The following is a 17,715-nucleotide window of genomic DNA, read 5'->3' on the forward strand; positions in this document are numbered from 1 at the left end:
AACTCCGCCAGGCTCCAGGGAAACTCGAGGCTTTGTGGCAATCTCATTTTACGCGTTGATGAAGAATCGTAAGCTAAAAACAAGGAGGAGAGACAGACATACGGAGAGACAGTGGGTCCAGGTCATACCTTACGCCTTGCTGGGGGTGCGAACTAGGAGACACGGAGGCCACTCACCTGCCCGACGAGGCCGAGAGGCCCAGTGCCTGCAGCCTCGCTCTCCTGCTCCCGGCCCGAGCGCGCCTTACCCAGCGGGCGCTGGCCTCCTCTCCCGCGGAGCGTAGTTCCGAGAAGCCTGGGCCCCGCGCGCGCCACAGTGGAGCGGGGCGGAAGACGCAACGGCGGGTCAGGGCAGGCGGGTGCCTTACGGCCGGGGCGCACCAGTTCCCAGACGGATGGAGTTCTGCGCCCCTGCCCAGCGCCTTTACCTGCGTCACGGCGAGACGCAGAGGCAGGAGGAATCCTCGGTTCTGGCCTGCGACCCCTTGGCGCTGCCCAGAGCTAGCCTGAGAGAGGAAGACAGAGGCACGCGCATGGATCTGGGCCGGGCCGAGCGCCCCCGGAGCCGAGGGGACCGAGGGCTTTCCTCCCTCTCGGATTATTAAAAAGTTCATTTCCTGGCGAATCGGGTGACGTCAGGGGCCCGGCGTCGCGGTGGCGGGGCCGCCGGGCCGAAGAAGCAGCCTCCAGTTACCCAATTACCGACTGTCAATCCCGCCGCCCCTCCCCCAACCCTCCCGGGGGTGGCCCAGACCCGCCTTCCCCCCAGCCCCGGGTCTGACTGGGATCCCTCTGGGCATCTACCCCGAGAACCGTGGACCCGGTGAGGGGAGAGGGGCAGGAGGACATTGATTACTCCCCATTAACCCCACACCTAAGTCCCCCCAAATTTCTTTGTTCCCGACCACCCCTCCTCGGCCATAGGCTCCCTTCGAGGCTTGTTCTCCTCTGTACAATGGGAGAGAGTCAGGAGGTTTGTGCACCAGGCCCACTCGACCCACAGAGCTGGATCTCTGGCCTGGAGGTGTGTGAGGAGCAATCCCAGGTGACTTAGGGGACAGAGTTCTCCCTCTGCCCCGGGACCGCCTTAGGGAACCCCGGGAGGAAAAAAATGCCTTCTACTGCCCGGAGGCGTCTCCTTCGAGCAGGAGCCGGAGCCGGCGCCGGCGCCAGTCCGGGTCACCAAGGCCTCGCCTCAGGCAGTTCGGCCTGTTGGTCTTCGAACGCCACGCCCGGGAAGGGGACGCCCCTTCCCCTTCTCTGGAGCCGCAGACTGGACCACCTCTACTGGGGTCAAACACAGTTCTAAGTGGCCTCGTATCTGAGGCCCCGGCGCCCACTGGGACCCCACAATTCAGCCCCTCGCAGCTCCTGATGTCCCGAGCCGTCCTTCCTCCACTCCCCACCCCCCGAGCCGAGTTGGGGGAGGGAACGGTCTGGGTAGGTATTTGGACTTCGACTGGCCGCGTTCGGTGGTAAAGGAGGTGGGATCCGAGAAAGTGGAAGGGCTGGAGTCCCGGGGAGGAGGACACCTGGACACCCAGAGCGTGCGTGGCAAGGGGTCCTGGGGAGGGGGCCCCAGTTGGAGGTTAGTTACTGGAGGAGGTCCCAGAGGTTAGGGGGATCCGGGAGTGTCCCTACGAAGGGCTCAGCAGTCAGCCTTCGAGGTGAGGGTGGAGGGGGTGATAGCAGGGGCCGCGGGGAGGGCCCTAGGAGGGCACCTAAGGGAGGAGGGGGCCCGCTGGCGGGTCAGTCAGCGAGTCCGGCAGGCCGGAGTTGGAGGCACAGCCAATGGGGGGCGGAGGCTGGGCAGCGTGCGGAGATGATTGGCTGGCGCGGGCTTCTTAGGCGTGCGCGGCCTCAGCTTCATGTCTGTGCTGGAGTCGGGAGCTGGCGCCAGGGCGGTCGGAGGATGCAGAGGGGCCGGAGCCAGGCGGGCCTGAGGCCGAGGCGCTCGCTGTCCCCCGCTCCTACCCAGTGAGCCACACAAGCTGCCTGACGCGCTGACCCTAGGCTCCTCACTCCCGGGGCCCCCGCAGTGCTGTCCCCCCATCTGAGGCCGTGTCTCTCTCCGTGGCTCTGCGTGTGTAAGTTTGGGGTTCGAGAACTGGCCGAGAGTGGGGGGCGCGCCAGGCTCTGAGAGGTCTCTGATGGGGTTCAAGGCCGAGGCGCTGCTGGGGTTGACTGCTTTGGTGTGCCTAGGTAGAGGTGCAGATTGTGCTCCCTGGGAGTGTGCGCCTGTGGCTGGTTCTCAGACGCGGGGAGGGGGGGGGGGGGGGAAGGGCTCCCCTGCTGGGTGCGGGGGAGGGGACAAAGTCAATATGTGTATCTGGCGCCAAGTATAGTTCTGTGCGTATCGCTAGGATCATGTGCCCTAGAGGATCCCCGGGCGCCTCCCTCCAACTTTTAGTCTGTTTCTGTGTTTGTGTAGCGAGAAGGTGGAGGTTCAGTGTGAGTTTCTGGCTAAAGTGCGCTGTTCTTGCATTTGGAGGGTAACTAGTGTAGGGTCTCGTCCTCGTGTGTGACCCCGTGTGTGCACAGGTGTGTGACCCTGGGACCAGAGGGTCACCATGTGAGCGTGCGTGGTTGAATCCTCTCCTCCACCTTCCTTTCGTTATAAGTTTTAAGTTTTACTCCCACTCGCGGCTGAACTCCGCAGGGTAAGGAGCGCACGGGACGCCGCGTGGCCGAACTTTGGGATCTCGGGCTGTGGCTGCGTTCCTCATGCCCCCTTCTATCGCGCAGGACCTCTACTGCCTCCTCCCCGAACCCGAACCTCCGTCGCTGGCTATGGAGGTGGCGCCCGAGCAGCCGCGCTGGATGGCTCACCCCGCAGTGCTGAATGCGCAGCACCCCGACTCGCACCACCCGGGCTTGGCACACAACTACATGGAGCCTGCGCAGCTGCTGCCTCCCGACGAAGTGGACGTCTTTTTCAACCACCTCGATTCGCAGGGCAACCCCTACTACGCCAACCCGGCCCACGCACGGGCGCGCGTCTCCTACAGCCCTGCTCACGGTAAGCCCAGGGCCAGTGGGTAACTGGGAGCTGTGGCGCCGAGCGCCAGGCGCGGAAGGGGAGGAGGGCCCGTCTTTCTGTTTCCCGGATATGGGATCCACAGGAATCGGGGCGGGAAAGGTGGGGGTAGTGGCCTCTTAAGGAGCCTCTGGGTCCCACAGGGTTTTTGCCCATTTCCACCTGGCTCGTGGGGGTTCTCTCTAGGCCTTGTTTACTAGGGTTCGGTCTTTGCCGCTTGTCTTTCGGCTCCGGACGGACATTCCTGATTTGCGGGTTGTTACATTTCTGGTTTTCTTTGGGGACGGGGTTAACTGCTGGTGGTTTTGTGAATGGTGGTCCTGTGTATACATGTCCTGGTTGGGCCAGCCCCGCTGTATCCTAACCCCTCTCCTTTTTCCCTCAGCCCGCCTGACCGGCGGCCAGATGTGCCGTCCACACTTGTTGCATAGCCCGGGGTTGCCCTGGCTGGACGGGGGTAAAGCAGCCCTCTCCGCGGCTGCAGCACACCACCACAACCCCTGGACCGTGAGCCCCTTCTCCAAGACACCGCTGCACCCCTCAGCTGCTGGAGGCCCTGGAGGCCACCTCTCCGTGTACCCAGGGGCGGGGAGTGGGAGCGGGGGAAGCAGTGGGGGCTCTGTCGCCTCCCTTACCCCCACTGCAGCCCACTCTGGCTCCCACCTATTTGGCTTCCCACCTACACCGCCCAAGGAAGTGTCTCCTGACCCCAGCACCACCGGGGCTGCCTCCCCAGCCTCCTCTTCCGCAGGGGGTAGTGCAGCCCGGGGGGAGGACAAGGATGGTGTCAAGTACCAAGTTTCACTGGCGGAGAGCATGAAGATAGAAAGTGGCAGTCCCCTGCGCCCAGGCCTGGCTGCTGTGGGTACCCAGCCTGCCACACACCACCCCATTCCCACCTACCCCTCGTATGTGCCGGCTGCCACCCATGACTACAGCAGCGGACTTTTCCATCCTGGAGGCTTCCTAGGTGGCCCTGCCTCCAGCTTCACCCCTAAGCAGCGCAGCAAAGCACGCTCCTGCTCAGGTAAAAGCAGGTACTAGGGACCTAGTGAAAGTAGGGATGGTTTGTGCTTTGCTGGGTGGTGGTTAGGGTGGGGTGATGTAAGCTGTGATATGGGAGAGGGGGCAGTGTCAGTCTCCCAGATCTGGGGATGGGTAATGTCCCTCTCTAAGACACTCCAAGAGATATCTGAGGCCCCAGGCATCTTAAGTGTTCCGGGTGGCCCCCAAATGTCACTTTCCTTCCCCAGTCCTTACCTGACCCTCCACCACTGGCCACTGCCAGACCAGACCACAGAAGGGGTATTCCCTCTTTCCTTCCCTGAATCTTAAGTGAAAATTCTGTGTGAGAGAATGCAATATGCAGGGGGAAGCAGAGGCCATGTTTAAGTGTGTGTACGTGTGTTGTGAGCATGTGTACATGCTGTGGGTACACTCCAAAGGCTCCAGACCCTTAAGGAATCTGGTTCTCCAACTCAATCAGTCCAATCTTGGGATTTCGATGATTCCCAATCTCCTTGGGTGATTTCCCCAAAGCAAAATTCTAGGGCCTGTTCATGCTCCCCAACTGTGTCCTTCACATTTCCTACCTGAAGGCTGGAGTGAGGCGATGAAACTGTAGGTCCCTCTCTGTCCCTTTTTGCAAGAGGAGCTGGCTTGGGCCGAGTTGGATTTGTCCAAGAATCTGGCCATCATAGAGCAGAAACCGTGGCTAGTGTGATGCCTTCTTTCCCATTCTTTTAAGCTGGAGAAAGGGAGATTTTAAAAACTTACTTCCAAGTCCAGGACACCCCTTTTCTTGCTCATATACCATATTTTGCCATGTCTAATGCTCACTTCCTTGCTCAAATTTTTGAGGGGAAAATAAGAATGCGCATTATATATGGGTAGTACCTGAAATACCTTTTCTCTGTTCTTGTGTTTTGTAATTATTTGTTACATAAAATTTTTTGGACCATAATATATTCAAAAGTAAATGCCAAAATTCCTTTGCAATACAAAAAACAAGCATCTAAATATAAATAAATAAATAAGTTTAAAAATAAAAACGAAAGATTTTTTTTCTGGCCAAAAACATGGGTGCTCATTATACATGAGAGTGCATTATACACAGCAAAATATGGTATATTGACAATTTAGTTTAAACTAAATGTGGGAAAATTTCCTGGGTAATTCGATGTTAGCAGCTACTCTGCTTGATGGCTGAAACTGCCACTTGCAGCCACGTAAGTCTCACCTCAGAGTCTCTATTCTGCTCAGACCGGCTAGCTTGCATTTAATTAGTCCTTTCTCCCAAGTTTGTTTTATGTTCCATTTGAATTCCAGATGGTCTTTTAACAAAAAACAAACAAACAAAAAGCCAAAAACAGCCAAAAAAAAAAAAAAAAAAAGGTCACCTAGCCTAAAAACAAAAGGACTTATTATTTGTTTTATTTTAAAGAACAACTTCGATCTGAGTCCAGGACTGAAATGTAGGGCCTCAGTTGAAGAAGGGATTTGGGGGGGAAAGGAGGACGTTCCTTACCCTTGACTGAGAGCAGAAAGGCAGGGCAAAGGTTGAGGGCATAGATGTGGAGCAGAGACCCTGTAGATGGCGGATGTATTTGGGGGCGGCGGAGCCGGGGGGGGGGGGCGGCGGGGGGGCGGAATAGGAAATAGACAAAAGAGAAAAAGAAAGGGGGATGGAGTAGTCCCCAGCCCAGGCAGGTCAAGCTGGGTGATTCATGTCAACCCTCCCATTGACCAGTTGTTGTAAATACCCTCTCCTTTTTGCTCATTTGGAGAAACCCTGGGGCCCTAGCCGAGCTCCTCCCTCTGTCCCTGTTTCCCTTTCTTTCAAGAGAATTTTGAAGAGGGAGATTTGGCTTAAAACTACTGTGAACCCCTCTCTTGTGGGTCTCTCTTCCGGTCCAGGCTGGAACTAAAAGTCGCCTCTCTTGAAGCAGTCTGGCAGAAACGATCAGAGTCCGCTTGCCCACCCAACTCTCTTCTGTGACATTGTTGGTTAAACAGGCTTGGTGTCTATCCCTGTCCCCTTTCAGAAGGCCGGGAGTGTGTTAACTGTGGGGCCACAGCCACTCCTCTCTGGCGACGAGATGGCACCGGCCACTACCTGTGCAATGCCTGCGGGCTCTACCACAAGATGAATGGGCAGAACCGACCGCTTATCAAGCCCAAACGGAGACTGGTAGGCAGTGGGTGTGAGGCTGGTAGCAGGTGGCTGGGGAGAAGACCAGTGGGAGGCACTTGGGGTACGCTGGAGCTGACAGTTAATTAAAAAATAACAACAGAACCCTTCAAATGCAGATGATTTTCCACTTGCAATCTTTTATCATTTAAATATGTTGGATGTCAGGTCGCTCTTATTGGCCAGATTTTTTTCAGGCCAGATTTCCTTCTCTGCAGCCCATCAGGACCCTCACCCCATCCTGCTCAAGGATACTGAAAGTTGAGTGTCCAAGGGCTCAGCTTCCATTCCCTAGCCTCTGTTTAACTTAAAAAAAAAAAAAATAGAGCCATGAAGTAATTTTCCTTGTGGCTTATGGTAGCTCTCTCACAATCTCTTCATGCCTATTTAAATAAAACACACCAACCACCAAAAAAAACCTGCCTTTTATTATTTTTCCATGGAGACACCTATACTGTGTATTTTCATTTGAGTGATTTAAAAAAAAAAATGCCCTTTCGGATCTCCTGCCGGAGTTTCCTATCCGGACATCTGCAGCCTGAAGATAAGGAAACTCTGCGTATCTGTTTCCGGACTCCGCTAGTTTTTAGAGGCTCTCCTCAGCTCAGTCCTGCCTCTTGCTGGGCTGTTTTGAAATTTCTAATACCCTCGACTTTGCAAATAATGTGTAAAATGCTAAGAATAATAAATATATTTTTTCAGGGCGAAGTGATTTATGAGGCTTAAATCACTCGCCGCTTTGGGGGCCCCCTTTTTTTCCCCGGCAGGGAGGGCGGGGCGAGGACCCGGGTGGTGTTGGCCCCTGAGTCAGAATTCCAGCTTCAGGCTGCTTACTCACCCTCACCACTCCCCGGCTGGGAGGCTGCAGTCCATAGGCTGCAGTCCCTCTGCGGCCAGGCTCCAGCCTGGAGCCATTCCAGCCTCTGCTGGCCTCCGTCCCCCACAACCCATCTTGCTGCCGGTGGTTCTCTGGTAAGTGCTGGGGGAATGCATTCTGTGACTTGGGTTAGCACTGGTTTACCTTAGAGGAGAGATCTACTTTTCTGAATAAAGACCCTCTTATGTTCTCTTATAAGCAGCTCACTCCCTTCTTCAGGAACCAGACACTCATTTCCAGACCACCTCTGTTCTGCATTCCTTGAGGAGCTGGGGGCAGTTAAAACTCTAAGGTTTGGGGTAAAAAGGACTGAATAGATAGACCGATATTGTCCAATAAACCTACAATGATGGAAATGTTATAGATCTGCACGGTCCACTGTGGTAACATCCAGCCCATGTTGTGACTGTTGACTCCTTGAAATGTAGCCAGTGCAATTGAAGAAACAGGATTTCTACTTTTATGAAATAGTAGTTAAATTTAATCGAAGTAGTCATATGTGGCAAGTAGCTACCATGTTGGGCAGCTCAGCTTGAGCAAGACTCCCTGAACATTTTACATCCCCACCCTGGGCAGCCACAGGGTCCCCTTTCCCTGGCTTCAGGCAGGACACTGACACTCTCAGAATTATGGATTTTGAGGGGAGTCCTGTGGGAGGAGACAGAGAAGCAGCTCCAGACCCAGGGGCTCCACAAGGACCAAACCAGCCTTCTAAACTAAAGAGCCCTTCTCAGGTGCTCAGTTTCCCCATTTATAGAGTTAGATTGTTTCGCAAATCCAGGAGGTGGTTGATTTTTCCTTCCATTTCTTGCGACCCTGTTGATTGTGACAGCAGGCTTCTGAGAGTTCTTTATTCTAAAGTTCTGTGATTGTCTAGATCTCAAATTCTAAATGTCCATGTCCTGGAGATGCCTGGATTTCCTGTAAGGATTTGCACTCCTTGGCTAAGTTGGTGGGGGCAGGGTGGGGGTGGGACAAGGGTCTGGGAGGCTGGTAGAGGTGGGGCGTGGGAGCACAGACTGCTGATGCTGCCCCTCCCCTCCCAGTCAGCTGCCAGGAGAGCGGGCACCTGTTGTGCAAATTGTCAGACAACCACCACCACCTTATGGCGCAGAAACGCCAATGGGGACCCTGTCTGCAATGCCTGTGGCCTCTACTACAAGCTGCACAATGTAAGTCCGCCCACTCTACTTGCCCCATCCCTCCCCAGGGATCTCTGCTATTTGTGCTGCCAGGCAAGAGGTCTCAGCTGCCCTTCAGCTTGGCTTGGCTTGGGAAAGAGTTCCCATAAGAGGGCAGGTTGGCTGGAGGTGTGTTCCTCACAGCTGGGCCCAACTAGTATCTGTTTAAAATAAAAGTGTGGGGAGTGTATTTTGGTTGTGTTGATGGGGGGCAGTGCCCTGCAGGGTCCACAGGACAGCCCCACACAGTGATAAGTACCCTTTCTGAAACTGGCTATATTTGTGACAGCACTACAGTGGGCATTTGGTGGTGGGGTCCCCAGCCCTGACCTGCTTCTGCCCCCAGCTGAAGCAGAGGGTGGGGATCTTGCTTTGGGAAGGGAACTTGATTCCTTGAAGGCTTTGTGGTTGGCCCTAGGTGAATAGGCCACTGACCATGAAGAAGGAAGGGATCCAGACTCGAAACCGGAAGATGTCCAACAAGTCCAAGAAGACTAAGAAGGGGGCAGAGTGCTTTGAGGAGCTGTCCAAGTGTATGCAGGAGAAGGCGTCCCCCTTTAGTGCCGCTGCCCTGGCTGGACATATGGCACCTGTGGGCCACCTCCCACCCTTCAGCCACTCTGGACACATCTTGCCTACCCCAACTCCCATCCATCCCTCCTCCAGCCTCTCTTTTGGGCACCCCCACCCATCCAGCATGGTGACCGCCATGGGCTAAGGACAGCCCTCCATGAATGGACAGAGGGATGCAGAGGACGGTGGCCTGCAACTCAAGGCTGGGTGCTCCCAGGATGGGTGGACCAAAACCTGACCTATCAATCCTTTCCCAAAGACTGATGCCTCTCTTGTCAGCCCAGACTGAGCTTGTTGCCTCACCTGTGGGTGCTCTGCTCAGCAGTCACCAGTCACTAAGAAGATTCTCACTGGGGCTGAGAAGTCAACTCAGCCGAGCTGCTACCCAGGTGGGGTTTCCATCATGGTCAATTGGAGAGCAGAAAGGACATCTTTACTAAGAAAGAAGGAGGGGGTAGGAAACAAACAAAGGAAATCAGTTCTAGAAGGAAAAGAGAGTAGGCAAAAATAATTTATTTGGCTCTTGTTTCTAACAAGGGCTGGGGAACTTAGTAGGTTTGAGCTGCCCCTGGCTTTCCTGGTCTTCCTCAGCTTGGCCTTTTGTCCACTTGCCTGGACTCTGAGGGCAGGTCTGGGAGGGACTTAAGCCTGCACCTTCTCCTCAGGCTTCCCTCTCTGAAATGCTGAGTTCCAGACTGGGCCCAGCCAGTCTAGAAGGGGTCATGGCCTACCAGAGGCTGAGCCAGTGTGTGCCCTGCTGATGGGCCCTGGAGGGCAGAGACAATCACAGGCGGTCCTACATGGATTCCCAGGCCAGGGCTGGGTCACAGGAAGGAAACAACATTTTCTTGAGAGGGGAAATGTCTCCCAGCAGGCTCCCCTGGCGCTGAGGCTGAAACTGGTATGACCTGTGTCTCCTTAACACCAGAACCACAGCCTGCCTCCTCTGGCCACGTGGACCCCTGTACATACACCCTTTTTCTGCTAACCTCTTGATCCCCTTCCCTCCCACTATGAGATAAAAGAAAAGAATATTTTTGAAGAACTGCATAAGCGTAACTCACTGATGAGTTAGTTATTTTAATTTTAAACTCTTTTTGGGTCCAGTCAATTAAACTTTGCTACAGAAGACTGTTGTGGAAAGGAATAAAACCTACAAATCAAGGCTATAGCTTTGCAGTTATTTTTGGAAAAGTTTTTGGATCCCACAGTCCTAGAATGGGGAGTGGGGGCCAGAGGCAGGGCCTAGGCTTCTGCGGTCTGGTCTGGTAGGTGGCAAAGGCAGGAGGAGTAAAGGCTGAGTCAGAGACAGGACTGAAGGAGAGGCCGTGACCCTGCTGGAGTCCAGAAGACCTGGATTCTGCTCTGCTTTGCCGTAGCTGTCTGGATCCTTCCCAAGGTACAGCTGTACATAATCTTGTCTGAGCTTAGATTCTGTGTGCAGTGGTGGTGGGGTTTGGTGGCTGGAGAAGGCTGTGCCCAGGAAGAGAATTGTGCTGATGTAGTTGACCAAGTGCAATAAGGGCTAGCGATTGCTGCCAGAGGCACTACCACCAGAAGTAACTTATTTTGTACTAGCATCCACATAAGAAGAATCGGCAGTATTTTCTGTTTTTATGTTTTGTTTGGCTTGTTTTATTTTGGATTAGTGAACTAAGTTATTATTAATTATGTACAACATTTATATATTGTCTGTAAAAATTGTATGCTATCCTCCTATTCCTTTAAAGTGAATACTGTTAATAATAAAATACTTTTTTGTGAATACTTCTGTCCTATCTTATGGACTCCTGGGGTAATTGAGGCTCAGGTGCAGAGCTTAGCAGTCGAAGTAAACTGCTTCTACAGACCAGTGATTTGGAGGGAAGGACTCCTGGAATAGGGGATGGGTCTTTGACTGGCTGGGACCTGAGGTCCTGATACTTCTGAATTGCTTCCATCTGCATTTTCACGTTATTACCTAACTGGGTGTCCTGGTGACTGGGTGGATACTGGGGAGGCTCAGCGAGGCTATGGTTTCTCCGACCTTTGGTCCACACGCTGACTTTTTTTTTTTTTGAGGTCTCAACTGATGCTCTTGCAGAATCCAGGAAGAACTGACCCGATGTGCACTTCCTCTCAAGTACTGATCAGCTTTTGTTGCTGAGCTATCTGGTTGCCAATATTCCCATTCATTGACAAACCTGATCACTAATGTCTTTGATTACTGTTGTCATTGATCTCTGCCCTCTTTAATCAATGATTTTGGTCACCAGAGAGAGCCATTACTGATATACAGTGATCAATGACAATGGCAATGGTTCAATGACAATCACCTTGTGATCGTAGACATTGGTTTGCTAACAACTGATCACCAATACTTATTTACCAATACTTTATGAATACTTTGTCAGTGATTCAATGACACTTACCTTGTGATTGTAGATGTTTAGTTACTAACAACTGCTCACCAATACTTAATTACCAATATTTTATCAATATCTCTGATGTTGTGTCTGATCACTAACATCCACAAACTGCGATCACCAGTGTCTCCAGTGAATAACTTTGCTCACTAGTAATGTGATCATAAATATCTCTTATTACCGTTTCTGATCAGCATATCTGTTCACCACTATTTTTATTCAATGTATCTGTTTGCCAATATCTCTAATGACCACTGCCTATTTCCCCAGTATTTTTATCTACCATGTCTGTGATCACCAGTGTGCCTTAACACCTAAGTTCCTAAATATGAATGTGTTCATCACTCTGTCACTAATGTTCTAAGTCATCAAGACGTATGATCACCAATGTCATTGATCAGTGTTTTTCTAATCAGTGATAGATCACTCATATGTGCCTCCAACATCTCTGATCATACTATTTCTCATCACCAATGTCTCTTGGATGATGTTTTGTCATTTATCTTCTGTACTAACATCTCTAACCAACAATATCCCTGGTCATAGAATCCTCTTACTATCAAATTTCCTGACTATCAATGTGGTCAGTAGTGACTCTGGTTACGAATACCCTTGACTGGTCAATGCTGATCTCCAGACTCTCTAGTGTCTGACATGAATGATTGTTGAATCTCTTTATCTTCCAAGTCCCTGAGGACCAATATTCCTTATACCCCTGGTCACCTGTAGTACTGATCACCAAGCTCACAGGTCATTGGTATCACTAGTTACCTGTGTCTCTGATTACCAAATTCTCCAGTCATTCATGTTTTTGATCCCCAGTAGACCACATATCACCAAGATCTCTGGATGTCTCCAGTCATTGAATACCCTTGGTCATCAAGGACATGAACACCAAATGCTTTCATCCTAGTAGTCCTGTTGCCCACACCCTTGGTCCTTCATGTTCCTACTTAATGATTGACATAGCCAATCAACAATCATTTTGATGACCAAGATGTCTGAACACTGCCTTGATCCTTCATGTATGACCAGTACCCTCTCTGATTTCTCCAACACTCCACCATCTCTAATTACAAATCATTCTAATTGTACATCTCTGATCAATAGCTCCACTTTTTAAAAAAGATTTTATTTATTTATTTATTTATTTATTTATTTATTTATTTATTTTTAGAGGGAGAGGAAAGGAGGGAGAAAGAGGGAAAGAAATGTTAATGTGAGAGAGAAATATCAATCAGCTGTTTCTCATACATGCCCTCTCTGGGGACCAAACCTGTAACCCAGGCACATGCCCTGACTGGAAATTGAACTGCTGACCCTTCGCTCTGTGGGATGATGCCCTACAAACTACGTCACACAGGTCATGGCAATGACTCTTTTTGACCCTAAGCATCCTCATGTCTGGTCCCTGGATTGCTCATGACTTGTATTTCTAATTGCCAACTTCCTTGTTCCTTGACAACCCTGGTGCACAATGGTCCAGGAGGTTTTCCTTTCATTCTTTCCATCCCAGACTGCCAGTGCTGGCAGGACACTTGCTTGTGGCTGTAGAAGCACTGGTCCTATGAAGGCCAACATGCCTTCTGTGAAGCCCCAGGTGCCCCAGCCTGCAGGGCAGAGATGGAGGAGGATCACTGGCACTCTGACTCAGGACACCTCTGCTGCTGCTGGTGTGCCACCACTACCTTCCCCACATTCTTTATCTGTGGAAGAGAAACATAGAGCCTACAGGAACCCATCTGGGTGTGAAGCTGGGTGGGCACTTTGCCTGATCATCTGAATGCCTGGGTCCTCTCAAGCCTCTTAGAAACTTTCTTTCTAGCCCTTCCCCAGCTCAGAACATTTTGGCCTCTGCTCTTGCCACCTATAGTTGCAGTGAGAGCAGGGATGGTCCTGCTTTCCTGTGTCCCAGCTTATAAGTGTAGGATTTTATGTGTATATTATACAGTTAAGTGTACACATGCCTGTTGAATACCTCCCACCCAAGAGGCACTGTTTTAGGTGGGGGCTACACTAGTTAATAAAACAAAACCCTTGAGGAGCTTACATTCTAAGCAACAAGCACAGTAACAACTCTACCTGGCCTCTGACAAACTGTCCTACTTGCCTGGCCTAAAATCTGCAGCCCAGAGTCAAAATGTCCAGAGCTGAGGGTCTACAACCTGCATCCCTGAATTCAGAAACCACAACCTAAAGCACAGAGCACAAAGCTCATACCCAAAGGCCATAACTTAGGGTTTGGAGCTCAGAATCTAGAACTTCCATCCAAGAACTCTGAGACTGGGGCCCAAAACATTGATCTCAGAATGTAGAATCCAGAACTGGCACTCTGAGAATGGACACCCAGACCCACAACTTAGAGCTTGGAGCTCAGAACCCAGAATTTAGCATCAAGCACATGGAGCTCAGGACCTAGTGTGTAGCATAGGACCTGAAGGCCAGAATCCAGAACTCAGAATGAGCCTTAAGAGAAGCCTCCCCAGTTTCTCTATTCCCCAGTTTTACTGCCTGCCTTCAGCCAACCAAAATTTTTGGAGCACCCAATGACAAGCTCTGTAGAAGGTGCTGAGAGGCAGCTAACAGGAAATAAGCAGAGGGAGGAGTGGTTTCCCTCTCTCAGCAGTGTCAGGTCCAAGACAGCAGGGACTGTGTCTGCCTTATCATTCTTGTATCCTCATTGCCTTTTGTGGGCTTGTAGTAGGTGCTTTCCGAATGTCTGTTGAATAGATTCATTCATTTTTCCCACTAATGTATATTGACCCTCTTTGTTCTAGGCACTTGGGTTAAGGATAAAACACACCAAGATCTTGCTCTGGTGAATCAGCTGTCTCTGGCACCCAGGAAACTTTTGGAGTGTAAGAGGCTGTTTCTGACAAAGAGCTGGGGAAGGCTGTGGTAGGGGTGGTAGGATGGTGTTGAACAGAGAGGGGTAACATCCAGGAGGAAGAAAAGGTCGCTGGCTGGCTATGGCAGTCCCAAGTTCAAATTTACTTTAGAGCAGCAGAACCAAGCTCAGAGGCTTCTGTTCCTGCAGCTTCTCTTCCCTCCTCCATAAAACAATGAGCTCCTAACAATGACTCCCACTGCCCAGAGTCAGTGTGTGGATAAACAGGTTTGATTTTGTGGCCTCAGAGGTCCCAAGCAGGTCAGGGCAGGCGAGGTTAGCAAGGCAATGGGTGCCTTTATGATTCCATGGGGCCTGGTGCCAGGGCGCCTGTGGTAGCTTGACCTTTGTTCCATCTGTCTGCACTGAAGTGGGTCTGGCTGGCCCAGGGTTTCTTCTTCCTCCTTCCTCCTACCAGGATACTTTCAGGCCCTGCTTCTTATTCCCATTCCTGTAGGAAGAAACCAAACCCTCTTTGTAATTCTTAGAGACCAGCTTATTCTTCTTCAAAATCCCCTGGCACCTCCTGGTGACTCACCCCTGGGGTTAGGACAGGGAAGCAGCTTTCCCCTTCCTCCAGGGCCACAGAATGGACACTTGATGGAAGTCAAAATAGAAAAATAAATATATAGTACACCCCCACCCCCCAAAAAGAAAAGAAAATCAGACAAAGTCTACACAAAGAGGTCTTTCCCAATGGAAATGTAAATAAACCACAAGTACACATTTGGACAGGCTCTCAGCCTCAGAAATGATCAAATACATGCAAATGGAACAAGAAGGTACCATTTTTTAACCTCTCATCTTAGCAAAAATGGAAAAGGTAAGACAAACGTGTAGAATCAGATCTAGTACAGGCTGTTGGTGGGAATGTTGATCAAAATTCCACATGCTCCCTGGTCCAGAGAGCCCTCCTTAGGTTCACCTCACAGAAACCCGAGGAGGAAAAAAAGTGCAAAACTGCAAGTTTTTGAAAAAAAGCAAATTTCAGTACAATTGTTTTAAAAATGTTTGTGCAGAGATAGGAAAATATCTGGAAAGCTATCTACCTAATGATTAATGGCTATCAGTTCTGAAAAGTGTGATAGATCACAGGTGAGGAAGAGAGTCCTTTTTTTTTAATCCTCACCCAAAGATATGTTTATTGATAGAGAGAGAAACATCAATGTGAGAGAGATCTGTTGCCTCCTGTACATGTCCCAACTGGGGATCAAACCCAAAACCTAGGTATGTGCCTTGACCAGAAGTTAAAAGCACAAACTTTTGGTGCATGTGATGACACTTGGACTGAGCCACCTGGCCAGGGTGGTCCTTTCTTTAAAAAAAAAATTTGTGTAAATGTCTGCTTTTATTTTAATGTATTATAACTATGTGCCACCTTTGTAATTTAAATAATTAATAATTATTAAGAAAAACCTGTTTTCTTTTCTTTGCCTTGTCATGATTGGTCTTTCTCCCCGGGATGTTCTCCCTTTCAGATCTGCCTGGAGAACTCTTCTTCATCCTTCAAAACCCTAGGCAAATATCCTAGGAGAAGCCTTATCTGAATTCTCCCTCCCTGAACCCCTCAGGAATTTTTCAGTCCCTAACCAATATCACTCAGGAACAAGGCCTGGCTGTGAGGCAGACAGGCCTGCATCTCACCTCCCGTACAGCCTTGTGCAAATGGCTTAGCCTCTCTGAATCCTGATTCCTCACCAGTAAAATAAGATCCCACCTTGAAGGGTTGTGTAAGGATAACATGAGGAAGGCCAAGGGTCCTCAGTCCTAGAAGAGCCCACCTTGCAAGGAGACCCTCTTTTAATGTGATTTCAGCCCATTGTCTTCAGACTGAGTCACTGTGCACTTCTCAACACCTACAAGCCCAGGGTGTTTGGGATCCAGGGCAAACTGTCTACCCTTCTCTATCTTCTTCCACAGCATCTAAGGCTCTCAGAGTTTCTGGGAGTACCAATGGGACACCCCTATTTAGACATTTTTTTCTTTTATTGATTCTAGAGAGAGGAAAGTGAAGGAGAAAGAGAGGGAAAGGAACATCGACATGAGAGAAACTTCAGTCAGTTGCCTTTTGCACAAGCTCCTACTGGGGACCAAACCTGAAATCCAAGCATGTGTCCTGACCAGGAATCTAACCTGCAACTTTTCAGTTTGTAGGATGACTCCCAACCAACTGAGCCACACTGGCCAGGATGTATCTGACTATTTAATAGGTGCTTTCACCATTTCCCCGACCCTGTCTCCAATAAGGCAGAGACCCTACATATGGTCCCTTCTGTCCAGCTGGAGAAACTGAGGACCACTGAGAGCTGGAATGAGGAGATCTCAGCCCTGAGAGTGGGTATAACAGGATCCCTCCTCACTGGCACGCAGGCTGGAGTTGGAGGGGTCACTTCCCTGGGAAAGGGACTTAGTGGACTCTTTGTAGCCACTTCCTTCCACTATTCCATTTGTCCCTCCCACAGACCCCTTCACACTGTGGGATTCCCTAGGGGACCACCTTACTTCTTCTCCCTTCCCCTCCCCCAGGTTTGGCTGTGCTGACCTGTGAAGTGGGGCTATGATGGGGGTTTCCGCAGCTTTGAGGGGATGCTGGGATGGGCCTCCTTTCCTTAGACATTAGGGATGAAGGGGACTTTTGTACACACACATTAGAGTACACCATCACTGACACCATCTCGATATCATCCTCTGTTCCCTCTTCTCCACTTCACACTGCCCAGCTTCATCGTCACCTACTCTGTAATACCAACCTCCTCCCTACCCCCCACCTCTAGCCTCAGGTTTATAAACTACAACCTGTCACTTCTGCTATAGAGATCATCTTTTTCATTAACATTTTTAAAATTAAATTTTGGGGGAGTAACATTGGTTAAATGATGATTTAAGTTTCAAGTACAGTACTGTACCATCTGTATATTACATTGTGTGTTCATTACCCAAAATTTAGTCTCCTTCTGTCATCATATATTTGATCCCCTTTCCCCCTCTCTAATCTTCCCCCACTTTCCTTTGCCTCTGGTGACCACCATACTATTGTCTGTGTCGATGAGATTTTTTTGTATATGTTTGTTTGGTTTTGGGGGTTCATTTTTGTTGCTTTATGTTTTATATCATAGGGTTCTTCTTAACCTTTTAATTTTAATTATGAAACATTTCAGATATCCAAAAATATACCTACTAATATAACAAACACCATGGTACTATGCTGCATAACAAATGGCCAAAGACTGAGCAACTTAAAGCCACACACATTTATTATTTCAGTCTCTGTGAGTCAGGAGCCCATAAAGCATAATAAATACCTACTAATATAACAACACCATAGTATCTGGGTCTTCAGTTAGGATCCTATGAGGCTGTAACCACTTGCTGACCAAGGCTGGGTTCTCTCTTAGGTTTCCCTGCAGCTGTAAGTTTCTTAGTAGCTTCATGGGAGTCTTGTATAATGCCCTGCCCTTGGGAATAACATCACATTGCCTTTGTCACATTCTCATGGTTATACCAAGTCACAGATCCCACCCACCCTTCAGTGCCTGGGTGTTGGGGAGAAGGGATTACAGTCTTGG

At 50.2% G+C, this 17,715-nt stretch overlaps 1 protein-coding gene across 1 annotated transcript; it reads left to right on the forward strand.

The window, feature by feature from the left end:
* The first annotated feature begins 1,898 nt into the window (after positions 1-1,898).
* On the forward strand, positions 1,899-9,355 carry GATA2 (GATA binding protein 2). The gene is made up of 6 exons (XM_054587425.1): positions 1,899-2,086; positions 2,745-3,018; positions 3,422-4,063; positions 6,081-6,226; positions 8,150-8,275; positions 8,703-9,355. Exons 2-6 carry the CDS (start codon positions 2,790-2,792, stop codon positions 9,000-9,002), a joined length of 1,443 nt encoding a protein of 480 aa, XP_054443400.1. The 5' UTR covers positions 1,899-2,086; positions 2,745-2,789; the 3' UTR covers positions 9,003-9,355.
* The last annotated feature ends 8,360 nt before the right edge of the window (positions 9,356-17,715 follow it).

This window comes from Pteronotus mesoamericanus, unplaced genomic scaffold, assembly GCF_021234165.1.
Source record: "Pteronotus mesoamericanus isolate MK-2021 breed Mesoamerican mustached bat unplaced genomic scaffold, CSHL_Meso_final scaffold_118, whole genome shotgun sequence".
NCBI classification, from domain to species: Eukaryota; Metazoa; Chordata; class Mammalia; order Chiroptera; family Mormoopidae; genus Pteronotus; species Pteronotus mesoamericanus.

Coding starts and splice junctions, on each gene's coding strand:
- GATA2 (XM_054587425.1), top strand. CDS start 2,790: ATGGAGGTGGCGCCCGAGCAGCCGCGCTGGATGGCTCACCCCGCAGTG. Junction 3,019..3,421: donor CTCCTACAGCCCTGCTCACG/GTAAGCCCAGGG, acceptor TTTTTCCCTCAG/CCCGCCTGACCGGCGGCCAG. Junction 4,064..6,080: donor CAAAGCACGCTCCTGCTCAG/GTAAAAGCAGGT, acceptor GTCCCCTTTCAG/AAGGCCGGGAGTGTGTTAAC.